The sequence below is a fragment of the Amblyomma maculatum genome, chromosome 11 (genome assembly GCF_055883805.1).
Source record: "Amblyomma maculatum isolate TAMU_Amacu chromosome 11, ASM5588380v1, whole genome shotgun sequence".
Lineage (NCBI taxonomy): Eukaryota > Metazoa > Arthropoda > Arachnida > Ixodida > Ixodidae > Amblyomma > Amblyomma maculatum.
Window position 1 is genome coordinate 118,069,492 of NC_139354.1, and position 16,670 is coordinate 118,086,161.

The 16,670-nt window shown below is 43.5% G+C and overlaps 1 protein-coding gene across 4 annotated transcripts in view; it reads right to left on the reverse strand.

The window, feature by feature from the left end:
- Positions 1–16,670, reverse strand: part of LOC146174838 (TBC1 domain family member 15-like) — an 82,578-nt gene that overhangs the window by 41,319 nt on the left and 24,589 nt on the right. For 2 of the 4 annotated variants that reach the window (XM_084584005.1, XM_084584002.1), the window contains exons 6-7: positions 14,359–14,470; positions 11,184–12,286 (exon numbers count right to left, since the gene is read on the reverse strand). The exons of the other annotated variants lie outside the window; for them this stretch is intronic. In XM_084584005.1, the coding sequence (XP_084440131.1) occupies positions 11,650–12,286; positions 14,359–14,470 (749 nt within the window). In that variant the 3' untranslated portion in view covers positions 11,184–11,649. Of the gene's footprint in view, positions 1–11,183; positions 12,287–14,358; positions 14,471–16,670 lie in introns of those variants that run through there. 4 annotated transcript variants of the gene reach the window in all.

Here is a 16,670-nt window from a genome sequence, read left to right on the forward strand (position 1 = left end):
CTCCAACTTTAGAGAATTAAGTCGATTTAATTAAACTCATTCCTATCAATCTGTTATTCCCACTGATGTGTGCAAGGACAATTATATAAAAGAAGAGAATGCACCTTCTAACATGAAATTCCGTGAAAAATACTCGAACCCAAAGTTTTTAACATAACCACAAGAAACCAGGAGCCGTAATGTTAGAGCAAATCACCAAAAACAGCGTTTTTATTTGCAGCGACTTGGGGCCTCCAAAGATATGTAAAATCAGTATCCAACCAATCACTAAAACCAGAGAAATTATCGGGTTTTCCCAAGCTGTCCCCAAAACAAATTCAAGCAAGGACTTCCTGCTAGGCACTTACTATCGAAGTGGACTGTCATAAAACAATTCAAAGATACTCAAATGCATTCATATTAATCCATTTTCCTTTTTTCTTCTTTGAAGAAAAAACAAAACTATGAAGTCGTAAGGTGAAATCTGCCCAGTAAGTACCCTAATAGAAGTGGCTACCATGAAGATTGCTCAGCAGCTCTGCATATCAAATCTGCCAAACAAAAGCATGGCATTGGTCCATCCTCTACTGCAGCAGCTGCTTGCGGAATTTGTGACTATTTTTGCAAGAGGCATCATTTGAATGTCTTCAAAACCATTAAAAAACCACTTTGTACGTCCGTGGATGTGTAATGCACAAGGGTCTGCAACTCCTAAATTTCGCACCAGAATAATAAGGTACTGCTACCAGAGCACAAAACCTTTGCCTAGAGACTCAGTCGAAGCAACTGCCACCGCAAAGGAAAAATTTCTGCATGCAGTTCTTTAAGCGACTTGCAGTCACAAATAGAGGTGACATAGTAGGCCTGGAAAGCCATGTTTCTGCTGAGAAAAACACCAATCCAAATTACATAACAATGCTGAAAAACCGGAGTAATGCAATGTAAAGCTAATTTTCTCAATGACACCAGCCCTTGATGACTGCGCACTTTCGTGAGATAAAATTACCCTTGCTACAAGTGATTCCGGACAAAACAAAATTCTCCAGCATTTCAACCTGGAGAGGTGAAACAAATCAATCACTGCGACTATCAATTTTGCTGAGTTATTTCAGTGCAATGATTTATATACAGGAACTTTTAAACAGCTCCCTTTCTTCCTTGTTCCCCGTAAAAAAATACGCGAGTGTAGGTGTCATGACACCCCGTATTTCAATTCAGGTCACTGAATATTTTCTGCCTTTGTAACGCACGTCCACTCTACAAAGCGTACTGTGCAGAGCTTCGGGTAGTCTTTTTGAAAGGCTGGCGAAAAACCTTCCCGAAGTCATAAAGGGTAATACATATCCCATAAGGCCCTGTAAAGTTGAAAGGCTTATGCACAGGGTCCACAACACCACTGCAACATAAACAGGCGTGAAGGTGTTCCAAAACAATTAGCTCCGCTTTAAAAGCGAAAGTGTTCATTCTTGCGGCTGCAGCCAAGATTCCCCCGGCCACAACGAAAAAGAACGCAGAAAATAAACAAAAAAAAAAAAAAAAAAAACCACAGCAGACACGAGTGATGATGACACGTTCTTTACTGAAATATGAGTCAGTGAACAATGCCCAAAACAAACACACAGCTTCAAGGCACTATGAAACAAAAATATCCACAACACTTTTGAAAAAGTTGTAAAGGGCACAGGTGTTTTTCAAAGTTGACATTTGCAAAAAGAAACAATAATAAACAGTATTGTAGGTTCTCTCCTTCACCCCAATCATTTCCTCTATACAGTCTTAGACACACGTGGTATTCTCTGTTACTATGCAAATTTCAAGGTCGGCTTTTAATATGTGCTCAACGGGCAAGCGACATAAGCAACATTGTAATGTGTGCTACTGACGCCCAAACAATGCTCGAATAAGTGGTAAAACGCAACACCTGCTTTAGTTAATTTCAGGCATTCCATGGATAACTCACCATCTGGTCACTAATTAAGCCACTTAATATATAAAAGCTCTGGCAATTATATTTGAGGCAGAATCACTGCGTTACGTAAAACAATGGCTCCTTCTGTCCAGCTGTTCTGAAATTATGTTATACCTCTGTCACACGAGCAAATTTAATGTCATTCGTATCGAATGACATTAGCATCTAATGTCATTATTCCCCTGCTACACGAGAACATTTAATGTCTGTCATTAGGTTCGAATGACATTCTTTATTGAATGAGTTTGGGAAACTCATCCGCATTCGATTGCGAACTGAATGTGTAATCTTGACACCAGATACACAGAAGAAACAAGTAATGCAACATATTCTGTGCACAGTGAAATTAAAAAATTATATTTCTAGAGTTTTGTTTTAAAACTTGCTAATTTAGGTGTAAAATTATTCGTACTGCAGGCTCTCGCGGAACGGCATTACTCTCGGTCACAGCAGTGGTGCAGTCATGGCAGTGACTCACAATCATTTTGGGCTGTTTGTTCCTTGGTAGCCGCATCTTCCCGTATTTATCTTGGAACTATTTAAAGTTGTGACTGAGCTTCTAACATTTGAACGTCAATTACATTCTCTATGTGTCTCCGTGCGTCTCCGCACTGTGTATCCACGCTCCGCTGTATTCAGCCATATTGTTAGTTTACATTTGTCGAATTTGTGGGTGACTCGATACTTGGCTTGGATTTTTATGGCTAGAGCTACAGCACAGCCAAAAGTGATATTTTCGATTGAATTATCGTACAGAAATGTTTTGAATAGCTTTAAAATGTTACGCAGTGATTTCAAATGCCTTTTGTGTGCACTGATGTTCCTTAAGTGCAGTATTTTTTTATAGCTGGTCGTAATTGCCACCATTTGCGAATGACATTTTATTTTACCGTGTAGCACCGAATGAAACCGAATGACATTCGATTCGAATGACAATAAATCTGCCTGTGTGACAGAGGTATTAGTCTGTATTTTAAAAAATGAACGGACAAAATGAAAAATGCGACTAAGCTATTCATTGCCAAAGCTTGCAATTCACCAGGTCACCTGCTGCAATTTGCAAAGTTGTTCATAGTTAGCTTTGCAAGTATGTTTGTTAACCATTACTTGTATGCACTGTCGAGAGGCTGCTGCATTTCGCAGTGTAAAGGTTGTGTGTTTTTTGTTTGTGTACTCATTGTTGAAAATGTGTGAAATGGAAGATCCTTTCAGTTGGCACGTAGCCAATGGGTTAATTATTATAATGATCTCGTCAAGTAAAAAACAAATACCACCAGGGATGTTCCCTTATGGATACAGATTAAAAACACATTTGATAAGCATGTACAAAAACATGAAAATGGCTCAAAGGCATTTTGCATTAACAATGATGCATCATAAACGTGGCCAGATTTTTTTTTTTCTTTTTTGGCTAAAGGTAGGTTAGGAAACAGGTAGAGTGACATATTAAAATAGGAAAAGCACTATGTTCACAATTTCAATGTGTTCACATGAACACACACAGCTCAGGCCAGAAAAAAAGCTGCCCGCACCACAAAAAAGATAGTGAACTTGGCAAAGAGGAATGAGGTAGTTTGTTATTTCCTAACAATAAGGCATCCTAGGGTGTGCAAGAATTGCAGTTACAACATCGGCAATGACATGCACAAATGGAACACACAGTAACTAGAGCAATGGACAACAGATTACTCAGTAGCATGCTGGCTAAACAAACACTCAATTGCTTCTAACCATCATTTGTAACAGCAGAGGTTTGCGACTAGCCATCAATTTTTTTGTCTCTTGACATTGTGGAAACAGAGTACACAGCCACTGTATAAATGAATCCTGAAATTCGGCGAGGAAAACTTTTTTTTCCCATGTCAACAAGACTGTCAACCGTCTCTTCTAAATACTGAAAAATATGACTGCTTCAGTGTGAAATGAAGCTAGTAATGGTGATCAGAACATAGCTCTTTCAATGTGTTTCAATGTGCTGACACTAACATCTTGGCTTGCCATTACCACATTTTATTATTTCCACTCTTTGTTATCACTGTTATTGCTGTGTTGTATTGTTATTGCCATTATTTCTTTGTAACTGTAGCGCTCTTTGCCATTTTAGCAATTCCAAGTGTCGTTGTAAAACACGACAGCTTGGCTCGATGCAAAGACCTAAATTGCACACTAAATCATCACACAATCACTCTGTCGAATATCTTCCTACAGTTCTGATGTTTTTCGCACCAGGAAAATTTAAAATTAAGTTTAGTGTGGTGTATTAGATTTAAGCACCAAGTACTCTTTAAAATTTGCCGCATATTCTAACATGAAAGCTTAAAACACAAGGAAAACGATGTGAAATTGTTCCACCTCATCGCAAGGCATCTAATGAGCTATGCATAGTGTTCCGCAGGCTTCCCCAAAATGCGAGCACTCAATCTAGCAAGACACTTCAACCTAACAAACCAATTGCAGTCTCCAAGGTGTAAACCAGTGGCTTTTATAACCAAAATTCTGCAGATGCAGGTTTTGACACACGAAACGTTTAAAAAAAGGCATGAAAGTAAGTTTGCGTGATATCACCATAACTACCCACAGTATTTGAAAGCACCAGATTTGACGTCACGACACCCTTGTTGCTCCTGCATGATCTGAATCAACCCACACACGTCGCTGATGAGGTATAGCTACCAGATAACCCAATTTTACAAACTCTGTCAAGCTTTCAGCATGGCAAAACAAATAACAAGCTACTATACACCTAAAACCAACCCAAAAGCATCAGTGCGTGAGGCACCCTTTCCCATGCGTTTTCGAGACATGAAACTGCAAGAGTATGGAATCCGTAGCATCTGCAGCCATCATCACTAAACTGGACCCCCGACTGCCAACCTTGTTCAGTTTTTCTATATGTGCCCCCCCCCCCCCCCCCCCCCCCTTATGAAAAAAAAAAAAATAAACTCATACAAGAAAAAGTGGCAAAGTGGTATAGTAGCGTTTCGCTACGTTGATGACTACCTTATTTTCATGAATAAGGATGGTTTCGATAGTTTGGCGCAAGATGTGTTACGAATGTTCAAAGAGCAAGGTCAGGGTCTGTCTTTTACGTATGAGTTTCCAAAAGATCACCATATTCAGTTTCTGGATTTGGACTAGGGTCTGTCTTTTACGTATGAGTTTCCAAAAGATCACCATATTCAGTTTCTGGATTTGGACTTGTGCTTTGAAGACAATCACGTGTGTTGGAGCTACAGCCCCAGGTCAGGGAAGCCTCTGCTTAGCTTTGAATCGGACCACTCGAGGTTGGTAAAGGATGGGTTGGCGGTCGCATGCATCAAGTCCGCATTACGTAAATCTTGCTATCACCGTGTCGAAGATGCTTTTTCAAAACAAATTTCGAAGTTGTTGGCGGCAGGCTTTCCAACTATCCATCTCGCTCGTCTGTCAGAACGTGTTTTAACGCGATCGAGGAAGAGTAAAACGGTGCAGGGTGACGTTGGTGTGGCGACGCGACGAAAGAAGGTGGCTGCGATACCTTACCTCCACGGCGTTTCTCACCGACTTAAGAAACTGGCGGCAAGGTACGACATTGACGTTGTATTTACAGCGAGAAACAAGATAGGAGGCTTGTGTGCTAGAGTTAGAAAGGGGCTCGACAGTGTACCTCGTGATAGTTTTCGTTGTGCAGTGTCTCATAAGAAAAAGTTCACCACCTGCAGAAAGAATGTGGTCTACCGCATTCCGTTGAATTGTGGCCGGTGCTACTACGGGCAGACAGGCAGATGTCTAAATGTGCGCCTGACGGAACACTCTAATTCTCTGGGAGGGAAGGCGAGTTCCAATCTTGCGCTACATGTGCAATCCCGAGAGTGTAAGTCGAAGCATGACCCGTCCCTTTGTGCGCCTGACTTCAATAATACGGGTGTAGTTTACAGCAATGGTAATCAACTCTGCAGGGAGTTGGTTGAGGCATTTTACATTGCTAAAGCCGAGGACAAGTGTGTGGCTAAGGCGTCGGTTAGCCTTCATTGTAAGGAATTTGACCTTTTAGGAAAGTTGTTAGTTAGGCCTTGACTTTGAATTGGCTTTGTATTTTCGTCTTCATCTTCTTCCCAATGTCTTGCATTCCACCGGTTGGGTTGTGCGCGAGCTTTTCGGAAGGAGTCTTCGTTGTTTTCTTCCGATCATAAACATTCAGTTGATAGTCCAGCCTTGTCCTGTCCCCTCTTTGCTGTGTCTCGTCTTTTGGCTGGTTATGTAGTAGAGTGTAGTAAGGTGTCAATGTGACCGAAAATGCTAATAGCACAAAGCTTCATTTTCTTCATGCCTTCTCTAAAGCATGACGTTATAGTCTGCATATCATGTCAAACAATTAAGAGAGATGATCTTATTTAATAAGACAATTAAAGAGCTGACATCTGCCTTTCTGCCTAAACTCCCCACATGAAACCGTGCCAATAACTCTCGACGTAACATAATTTTAACTTCCGATGCCACCGCAGTTTAGGCATGCGAGAGGAGAGCTCAAGATGTTGCCGTTCCCAAATGACACACCCCCACAACCCTTACTTGTTTTTCATCGCTGAAGTCTCACAGCAGTGAGCGCTAAATTTTAGCCTTCCCATGAATGCAAAGCTACTTCTTCATTACACTAGTACAAATTTGAAGTCGATAGAACTAAATCTCAAGTCCTGCAGCTGTGCAGTGCTGTGCTTCAAATCATGCAGCTGGTTATGTCTGCCTGATTAGGGTAGGGGGTCATGACGTCAAACTTGATCAGTTTTTGCCTGATAAGGCGCCTTGTCATGAGCTCATGAAATGAAAAATAAGACCATCCGTAGAAAAAGAATGGTCAACGACATTTCGGCACAACCGCACATTAAACCAATTCATCTTCAGCAGTTTTCTTCTATTTATTTTTTTTTATTTTGAACCAGTACACTGTTAAGTCGACAACCAATATTCTGGACTCCGATGGCTGCGAAAGCATCCGAAAAATTAAATTTTGCAGAAAAGATCACTTTAAGTAAACTTCTGATGGCTACTATGGTGGAGGAAGGGGTCACTAGGCCGGTCTGATACTTGAAGGTCTCGCCACACGGTGTTTACACAAACAATGGGCAGCAACCGGCGTTTATTGGCTGTACTGTTGTCATCATCTCTCAGGCAAATGTGCTGGCTTAGATCTAAGTCCGGACGTGAAAGCAAACCTGCCACTGCAAGTTACTGTACCACCACATTTTCAGGATGCTTCATCGCATAGTCCTCATCTGCCATGCAGTGAAATGTCCTCGAAGAAGCGGAGCCGTATGTGTAGCTGCAGTCACACTTCGTAAAGGGCCTCATATTTCTAATTGAAAATCTGCTTGATATAATCACATTTTCGACCCCTTGAAGCCTGGATTAATGGCGTCCCACAATACATCTTATACGCAGCTTGGCTATTGGCACTGGTTCTGTAGCAATTGCGAATGAAGTCCGAAAAATAGAGCAATCAGTCATGATAAGCCTGAAATTTCAGGAGCTCATATACATTAGCTGTATGGAGCATGTCGTGGTGTTGTGAAGAAGTCTGAATAATTAAGCATGTTAAAAAAAAAAAGCTGTGGTTTAGCTTGTGGTTAAAAGAACTCTCTGTTTTCACTTCCACTTTCCTCCTTTTACTTACGACTTGGTTAGGGTGTCCGCAGAGAATTGTTACAGATAATGCGCCTTTTCTTTCCGTAAATCAACTTGAAACCGCGCCTTTTCTTTCTGTAAATCAATTTGAAACCCCACTGATGCCTGCTGCACTGCTGTGTGGTGCGGCATTCGAGGAAGCGCCAAATGAATGGCGCCACACACCCAGCGGGATACATCGTCTGGTGACGTCATCACACGTTGCGACGTCATGACCGGATGTGACGTCATTATGACGTTACTTCTGGTTCTTATGACTGGATGTGACGTCATGACGTCGCAGCCGATGATGTCACCATGTGATGACATCATGGCCAGTCATTGTCATTACTCATGACTATTTAGTGATGGCTAATTAGTACTAGTTAGCCATTAGTTAGCACTGAGGCACCGCCAGCTGTGCTACTATCATCCTCACGCTAGAGAAGGAGAATTAAGATGCGCTACTCACGATCTCAGACGTGGCGCAGTTAGTAAAGCGCTCGGCTGGGGGTCAGTGCTACCACGGCCAAAGTACGACCACAACAGAAGTGCGCTCACTACGAAGTGGCTGGCGTAGTGCAGCTCAAGCTACAAAATCGGGTGTCTGACTTTTCGGTCGTCAACTGCCTTACAGTGGAATCCTGCTTCTAGGCCTGATTTGGCAGCTCCTGCCAAATGGATCACGTCATGTGTTCGTGTGAGGTCAGACAACTTTACAATCAGAGCCCAGCCATGCCAGCCACCTGACAGAGCCATCCATGCCTGCGATTTTTCACTCACAATGCCAATGCCAGATTTTCCAAAAAATGTAGCCTTTAACGCTATCGCATTCCGGAGCTGCACAGGCAGTTGATAAACGCAACAGCAACAAGTTAGCCTTGAAAACAACAAAAAATGTACGTTCTTGCCTGCCACTTTTTTTGTTTGCCTGTTCATGAGAAATTTGTGAAGCTTTGAAGCTCTCGTAATCGTTCACATGTGCAGGAAGTCATAAGCAGCCCTTTGTCTGCCTCGAAAGCTGTTGGTGGCAGTGAGGCAGTAGCAAAGAAGATGAACACGAGCAATGAGTGGCATTTCGGCCTGTGTACACATTTCTGCACCATTTTCGAAGCGGCCGCTTCCATCCTACACAGTCCTGGTCTCTCGAAACCTAGATTTTGCATTTTTAAGGTGCAGACAACAGGAAAAATATGGAGCCCATTTCTGAAACATGCCTTGGAGCCAGTCCACACAGCTACACCTGGTACAACACGTTGCTCACACATCAGACAGCATGCGTGCAACGTGCGGCATGTTTTCGCTTTTGCACCTTCTATGTTTCGCGTCTGCGCTGCGAAGGGCATCGAACGGCACCCCCAGCCGCAAGAGAATTCGCACAGCCTGGAAGTGTGCTTGGCCCCAATGTGTTTGCAATGCATCGGAAGCCGCCAAGTATAGTTGTAGTCAAGTGCTGATGAAACCGAATTAAGCGTTAGCCTCATTGCCGTTTGACGCACGGTAAGCCTAGGCCATCAAAATAGCGGCGCGAAGTAAACTATCAGGAAACGACAATCATAACATAACGTGTGAAAACGCTGCCATAAGTTGTGGCATAACATCTGAGTCTGTATTGCGTGGGTTTACATAAAAATCTGAGCAGGGCAACCTCATGAAAATGTAGCAGACACACCGTAATGAAGGGCTCTGGAAATTTCAACTCCCGGGGTTCTTTAAAATACACTGACATCACACAGAATACGGGCGCATTAATTTTCGCCCCCCTCAAAAAGTGGGTGCCGCGGCCAGGATTTCAACTCGCACCCTTAAGCACAGTTGTTGAGCGTCCTAACCACTGCAGGTGTGGCGAGTGCATAGTTAAAATCCATGAGCCAACCTGACAAGCCTAAAATGTAGATGCTGCATGACAAACTCGGCCATCAGGAGGAGGCACCCGAGAGAAGAACTGGGTACACCAAAGAAAATTCTGAAGCGTCAGCTGTCAACTAACAATGCTGACGGCCTCACATAGGAAGAGCTTCTGCAGTTTTGATACATTAACAAGTATTTACACACTTTGACTGCATTCAAACGCTGATGAGCCTAGGAAGTGCTACCATGTGACAGACACAATGCATTCTTAAAATACCACATCAGGGATCGTTTGCACAATAACAGAAATTGTACCTGTACATAACTGTTAAAGCTTTCCACCGGAATCGGGAACCACCGTCCACAGGCATTGTGCATAATGCGAAGTACACTACAAGCTTCACTGCCTTAATATGTCATAAGCTTGCAGACCTCAATGCTTGTGTAGTACACACACACAATCATTTCTCTTTTCTCCCAGACAAAGAGGAGACAAAATGTGCCGCTAACAAGAATAAGTAGTACAAAGCATTAACAAACAGATTTCAGGGATAGTGTATATTGCTGCACTGGAATCAACACGTGCAGACCAGTATGAAAAACTAACGGAATTTCCATCAGCCGACTGGATCTCTGCACAAGTACACCGGCTTTGTCTTATAACGTTCTGCTGAGAAACAAGTGCCTAAGTTAAAAAAGGCCTAGTAAAGTGATGCTGTAAATGTCATGCAAGTATGGCAATCCCAGAAAAAAAGAAACAACACGACCTGACTAAAATGTCAATTTGTTCGCATTCTCCAACTGCACATACGCTTCGAAGAGCCAGGGTGTATTACGAAAATTTCACCCACAATATCATACTCCTAAAGGCGTCTCTTTTAAAAAGCAAAAACAAAACAAAAAGTACAGTTTGCTTGCATGTTCAGCATGTAAAAGCTACATTAGATGTCAGTTAACTTTCACAGCTATCACAAAAGCTTTTACAAAGCGATAAAAGAGGAACGGAAAAATCCTACTGTGGACCATGCGACTCTTGGAGCTCTGTGACCAACATACCTAAAATTACTAGATACCTTGTTCATTGCTTTTTGCAAAAAAACCTACATAACATTCCCTTCATGCTGTGCAATGAATTAATTCATTAAAAGATGCTTCAACAATGAAAACAATACGAGGCGAGATGCTATTTGATCAGCTACGCTGGCAGCTAGGTTTACGCACCCCACTCGCAATTATCGGTTAGTGACACAGGGATGTTGTAAAACATGAATTTCAGATGAAATTAGCTACACACAGATGGAGCGAAAGATGTTCGATGAAATATTGAGTGTGTAAAAGATGGCTTTGAGTGCATAGATGGAGTGATAAAGACTGTTGATAACACGATAGTGTAAAAAGTTGCTTCTACTCCACTTCTACTCCACAGACCGAGTAAAGTCATTTCTAAATACTTTTTAAGCAATGCATCAAGGATGTGAGGCACTGAGGCTTTAAGTTGAGTGCACAATTATCTCCTTAGCAGAGCCACTCCCAAGTAAAAAGGCGCACACTCGGGAGGCAGCAAGTCTAAGCACACTGGGGAGTGAGGAACATGCGAGAACCTGAGGATGATTCTGGACTCGAAACAGAAAAGTTACAAGGGCTCAGCTTTTAACTACCATAGATTTGCAATTTTAAGCATATCCCCCTCTCCCCCCCCCCCCCCCTGGCAAAAAAAGTTTTGAAAAAAAAAAAAAAAGTTTGCACGGTATTTTCGATTTTCGAACTTAAGTGCCCCCTCCCCTTCACTTTGGCCTACACGATCATGAAAAAAGGGGGGTGCTTAAAATAGAGTAAATATGGTATCTATAAGCTTAACTTTTTCTTTCATAATAAAACAATTTGTCTCCACCCTAAACCAATAAAGATTCTCCTTAAATTTCAGCCACGCCCCTCCTTGTCTGACAACTATTCGTTCAAAATAGTGATCGAAAAGTAATCTGCTTTTACGACACCACCAAGGGTGGCACAAGTAGCAAACACATCACTGCTCTGCAGAAAATTGTAAATCACCGTGATGAGCATTTAAAGATTGTAAAACTGCCACACCCTTCCGCCCACACCTCAGCCATGGCCTTCCCTCCCCTCAATGCCTCTAGAAACAAGGAAGGATCCGTCCTTCCAGACCTCGACTCTGTTGCACAGGAAAGAATCACCGAGGAAAATAAAGATCATGTGAAGCTGTTCCCTCCTCCTTCAGCCTGAAGCCGCCTCCTCTTTGTCTCGTAGTAGTCCATTTTTGCTCTCAACACAGACATCTTCATCTTGTGTTCGCGCTTCTTCAGAGCCACTATCTCGTTTGTTGCCCTCTGGACGGCCTCACACATCTTGGCGATGGAGCCAACGAAGGTGGTTCCGTTCACTGCCTGACCACCATCCGTGGCATAATCGTTTCGTGGGCTGCTGTCACGGACACCCCGTGTCGCACCATCTTCGCCTTCACTTCCTTCACTAGCATTGTTCGCCTCTGGCCATCTTTCTCGCTTGATACGCGGCGGACCTCCCGACTCCTCCTTCTTGAAACCCCACAATGGACGCGCTGCTAGTGCATCCGTCAGGCAGTTTGTAGTCTGATGTACACTCAGGTTTTGAGTGCACGACAGCTGGGCAGCTAAAACACTACCCTTGTCAACGCTGTTCGTTGCATCGAATAACTTGTGGGCGGAAGGGTCACCCGCCATGGGCTGCCTGGACTGCTCCGAAGAGTCGGGAGACCTTGGCAAAAGGATAACTTCGGGGTGGTGCGATTCGGACAGAAACGGAGCGTCCGATTCCAGGCAGGATGAAGGTCCAAGGATAGAGTCGTTCCTGGTTTAATGAGAGCAGGCAGGAAAGAAAAACAGATGGAAAGCTTTAATTAGCTGCACTGTAGGAAAAGCATCATGACAACCAAAAGACACCTGGTAACAAGAGGCTCAAAGTGGAATTTAGGAATTTCACTTCTGCACTGTTCTCAGTCCACAGGAAGAAACAATTTCCAGCATTCTCACTTTCTTAAAGATGAAAAGTTGGCAAATAATGAAAGCTTTAGCCAACTTCAGAGCTGACTAATGTATTTCTTAGCTATGCAGTGAAAAGACGCACATTAAATTTCAAATAAAAATGAAACAGTCCTCGACACGGGACAAAATGTAACAAAAATTCAAGTGAATACCTGAAGATAGCAATACTGATCCCTTTAGCATGATCCTTGGATGCGTATAATAACCATGTTAGGATCCACAGTTATTAAAACATCATTCACAAATGGGAGAATTTCAGCGCATATGTTTCAGCAACTTCACTGTAACAGGCAAGACTTTATGCACCTCAATAGAATGGGCAACGTAACAAACTAGTTGATGAAATCGCAAAAATAATATTAAAACCCGCGCACAATATGGATCCACATATAAGACGAGGTGCAATTTTGGAACAGCAAAATAACGGGGAAAAAAAAAAGCTTTTATGTGCGTATAATGCGAGCAAGGAAAGATCAGGAAAAGTGTTTATTTGCCCTACATTTCGCAGTGACCTCTCAAGCCGTACGTGCTCCGCACTTTCGCATCTGATGCCCCCCACCCAGCAAGGGGCGTCGAACCTTCAAATACCAGTGCTGCTTCATTCACTCCCCATCTCACGCCGACACATTTAATCGCAGAATTTCGCACACCGTGACAACAAGAGCAGCTCACAATCGCTCCGGCAATCGCTGAAGCCCCATGGTTCTCCGGTTGTTTCAAAATTACTAGGCCGCTTCCTTTTCGGACATGGGACAGCAGCACACGAGCTGCCAACAATTGTGCGCACCAGCACCGTACGCAGCCGCATGACAGTGTGCCCAAGAAGTGTTCTTGGATTCAGGGTTTTCGCGATCGTCATTGTCTGGTACGTGTATAGTCTGCCGAGAGTCCCATGCTAGAGACATCTTTTAGCAGAAACTCTTCTTCGGTACCTCTAAATGCGTTTGGTATCACGCATTTCTCGAAAGCGCAGCTGACGTGCTCCTTAGGAATACTGGAGAAGTGACCGTGATTCGGCTTTAGGGTGTGGCTAGCATGGCTGGAGAGGCGCATGACAGACCTGTGCAACGTGCCAAGTAATCCTTTTGCCATCACTACATTGTACGAGATGCGACCTTACCTCCCTTCCCGGTCGCGTGTGCGTCGCAGGTACCGTGGTCATGAGGATAGTGGGGTGAACCGAAACCACCGAAACAGTCAGCCGACACAAAAGCTAGATAGCACCTCCTCTCACCGGAAGCCTGACGCTGACGGCGCTGATTAATAATATGGCCAGAAATGTGATTTTAGGCTGAAATTTGCTTGCATCCATATATTATAAGACGTAGATGTAGAAATCTGACACAAAAAAAACAACAGAAAAAACTTGGTATAGTATGCAGGTTTTTACGGTAGATACAAATAGAAAAAGACAGCATTAGCTATGAAATGTAATTTACTTGCCTAACACCTAGTGCACCACGAGTACTTCTAGCTATCTTTTTACAATATAATGCAGGTTTCAATCAGCCGGTTCCCAGTAACATAAATGTGTTGCCAGTAATTGTCTACTTTCACTACGCTCAACAAGTCTATAAGTCTAATGTCTACTACTCACCAGACACTTATATATTAAGGACAACAAGATGAGCAGCCCACAATGAAGTCTATATCTTTATCTTTCATGCTGTGCCCCCGAAAGTGCCATTGTAACACTACCGTTACTAGTTAGTAGTGATATCTGCCAAATTCTCATTTACTGACTTCTATGCTGCACTTCAAATCAAAAATAAAATCCAAGCCAATCCAAGTTCCATTGCTTAACCAGGCAGGCAACAGTGTCAAGATGTTCAACTCTCAATTATTTAAAACCACAGAGTGAAGTACTGGTTAACTTACGCGTCCACATCCATGGGCATGTCGTCTTCGTGCATGTAGTAGTTCTCCCCGAAGGTCTCGAAGACCTTCAGGGAGAGTGCTGAGAGATGTGCCGCTGTAGCCCCCTCAGCACCTAGAGCCCCCAACGACAGAGGCCAAGGAGGAAGAAACCAACGGTTGTTGAACAAGCCTCTCTCCTTTCTTCCTCTGCGGAACAGTCACCACACTCTCAAGAAAGCAGCAGCCACAAGAACGACAACACTCTGTGGGGCCCCATGCACACGACCATCACTCCAGAAAGCGCAATTGCAAAGGCCATGGCCATAGTTTCAGTGGCCACAAAGAGATGCAGCAGTGAGATCTCTATCGGACAGAGATGTGTCTTAAAACTAAACCCTCAGTGTGTAAACTAAACCCTCAACACACTGAATTCTACTCTGCTACTGACCTTGACTTGAGTGACGTGACACAAATTGCTGAATTTAGGCATGTCATTAAGCGGAGAAAAAGAATTGGGGGACACTTAAAGGACAAATGAAGCAAAAATTTATTTTGGCTGCAATGTGAATGGCGACTAATAAAACTAATCCACACAAAGTTTCATACTCCATAGGAAACTATTTCTTTAGTTACAGGTGTTTTAAAGTTTTGTAGCAGACGAGTGCACCTGGTGGCGTGTCACAGAGCTGGGCTTACCGGATATGACATAGAACAGCCGCTCGAGAAGCGTCCACAACCTGAGCCCATTGTGTGTGGGCGGTCTGTGGACAGCATGCAATCAAGACCTTGGGGCTGAAGCGTGACTTGGTGGTGTTACAATGTTGAAGTTTTTATTATTTACACGGTGATTATTATACCAGAACAGTGCGCAGCCACCAAGGGCACGAACGTGCGCGGTGTGCAAGAAACGCGCGCATCGCATGTGTCTCAGATGTACGGAAAACATAGGGCAAAACGTTGATGGTTGGCTTTCGTTCCCAAGGCTGTAAAATTTATACGATCGACGCTCATGTCTTTTATAACACCTGAATAAAACCCAAGCCGTCCTCACTTGCTAAGGTTTCTGAAAGAAGTAACAAGCCTCCAGTATGCTACAACTGCAGCGCCTGAGGCACCGCGCGCGTTCCTATCTCATTTCCAGCTCTTACTAATGGCTACCCTCTTTCCAGTTTCGGTCCGAGAAACAACAGTTTTTGCGAGCGATTCCTGAAACACTCGCTTCAGTTACGAATGCAGTATTTTACTTATAGTGCTCTCCCTTGACGTAGTTCTAGAAAATGCTAGCAAAAAATTTCGTCGCAGCTGGCGTTTAAGCATTGCCTTTAGGGTAATGGTGTGAAAGCATTAAGAGTGGCTTTCGTTGGCTGTTCCCCTTTGGCAATGTACTTCGACAGGTATTTTAGATTATATGTGCACTATATAAGGCGCTCTTATTATTGTTCTTTTTTATTTACTGACGTAGCCTGCACAAATATTGTGTGATTGTACTTTGCTGCTTATCCTCGTTTGCGTATGTGCAAATTGGTACTCATTTACCCCCTAATATCTCAATTTGTACCTCTACTATCTCAGACATACTCATTAGCATAAGTCGTGAGCTACCACATTACGTGCAAGACCACCTGGCAGAGATATAAAGCCACACTTTCATCAAGCCGCATGCAGGTGCGGGGTCATCCGCTCTTGCAGTGAGCAAGCAGGTGGGCACGTGGCCACTCTCTTATGAGCACCAGAGATGCAAAGGGGAGTGGACGTTTTTGCAGGAACGAAGTGTGCCCTGTCCTGTCACTTTGTTCGTTCCCGAGTTTGCCTGCCTGCACTATAAACCAATTTCCTATCGCTTTGCTTCAATGCATGGCCAGGTTGGGTGCACGTGCTCAGCCCAAGAGTGGACATCCCCGTACCAGCTTCCAGCTAGGAGAAAAGCCTTGCTGACTCTGTGTCCAAGGGCTTGGAAGGGCTCAATTCACACCTTTCCATCTTAAAGGAGTAGCCTGAGTAGGCAGCTCCTGACAACTCGGCCATTTAACGTAGCCCTGTGGTGTCCCACAGAAAACACAACCAGGCGATCAATTAATGCCCTGCCCCATGTCACCTGCCAACGACTACACCGCCTGGCCATAGCACGCTTGAGATTTTTAGCTCACAATAACAATGCTGAATTTTCTAAAGATCAGGCTGTTGATCGTATCGCATTACAAGAAACCAACAGGAATTGCTTGAGTAGCTACAAGTGAAGTGGGGCCTAGGCTGGCACTAAATCCCCCGTCCTTACAGATAGATGGACAGGAAATGTGGTGTGCAGGTGGTGACATTCTCAGTAGATTACAACA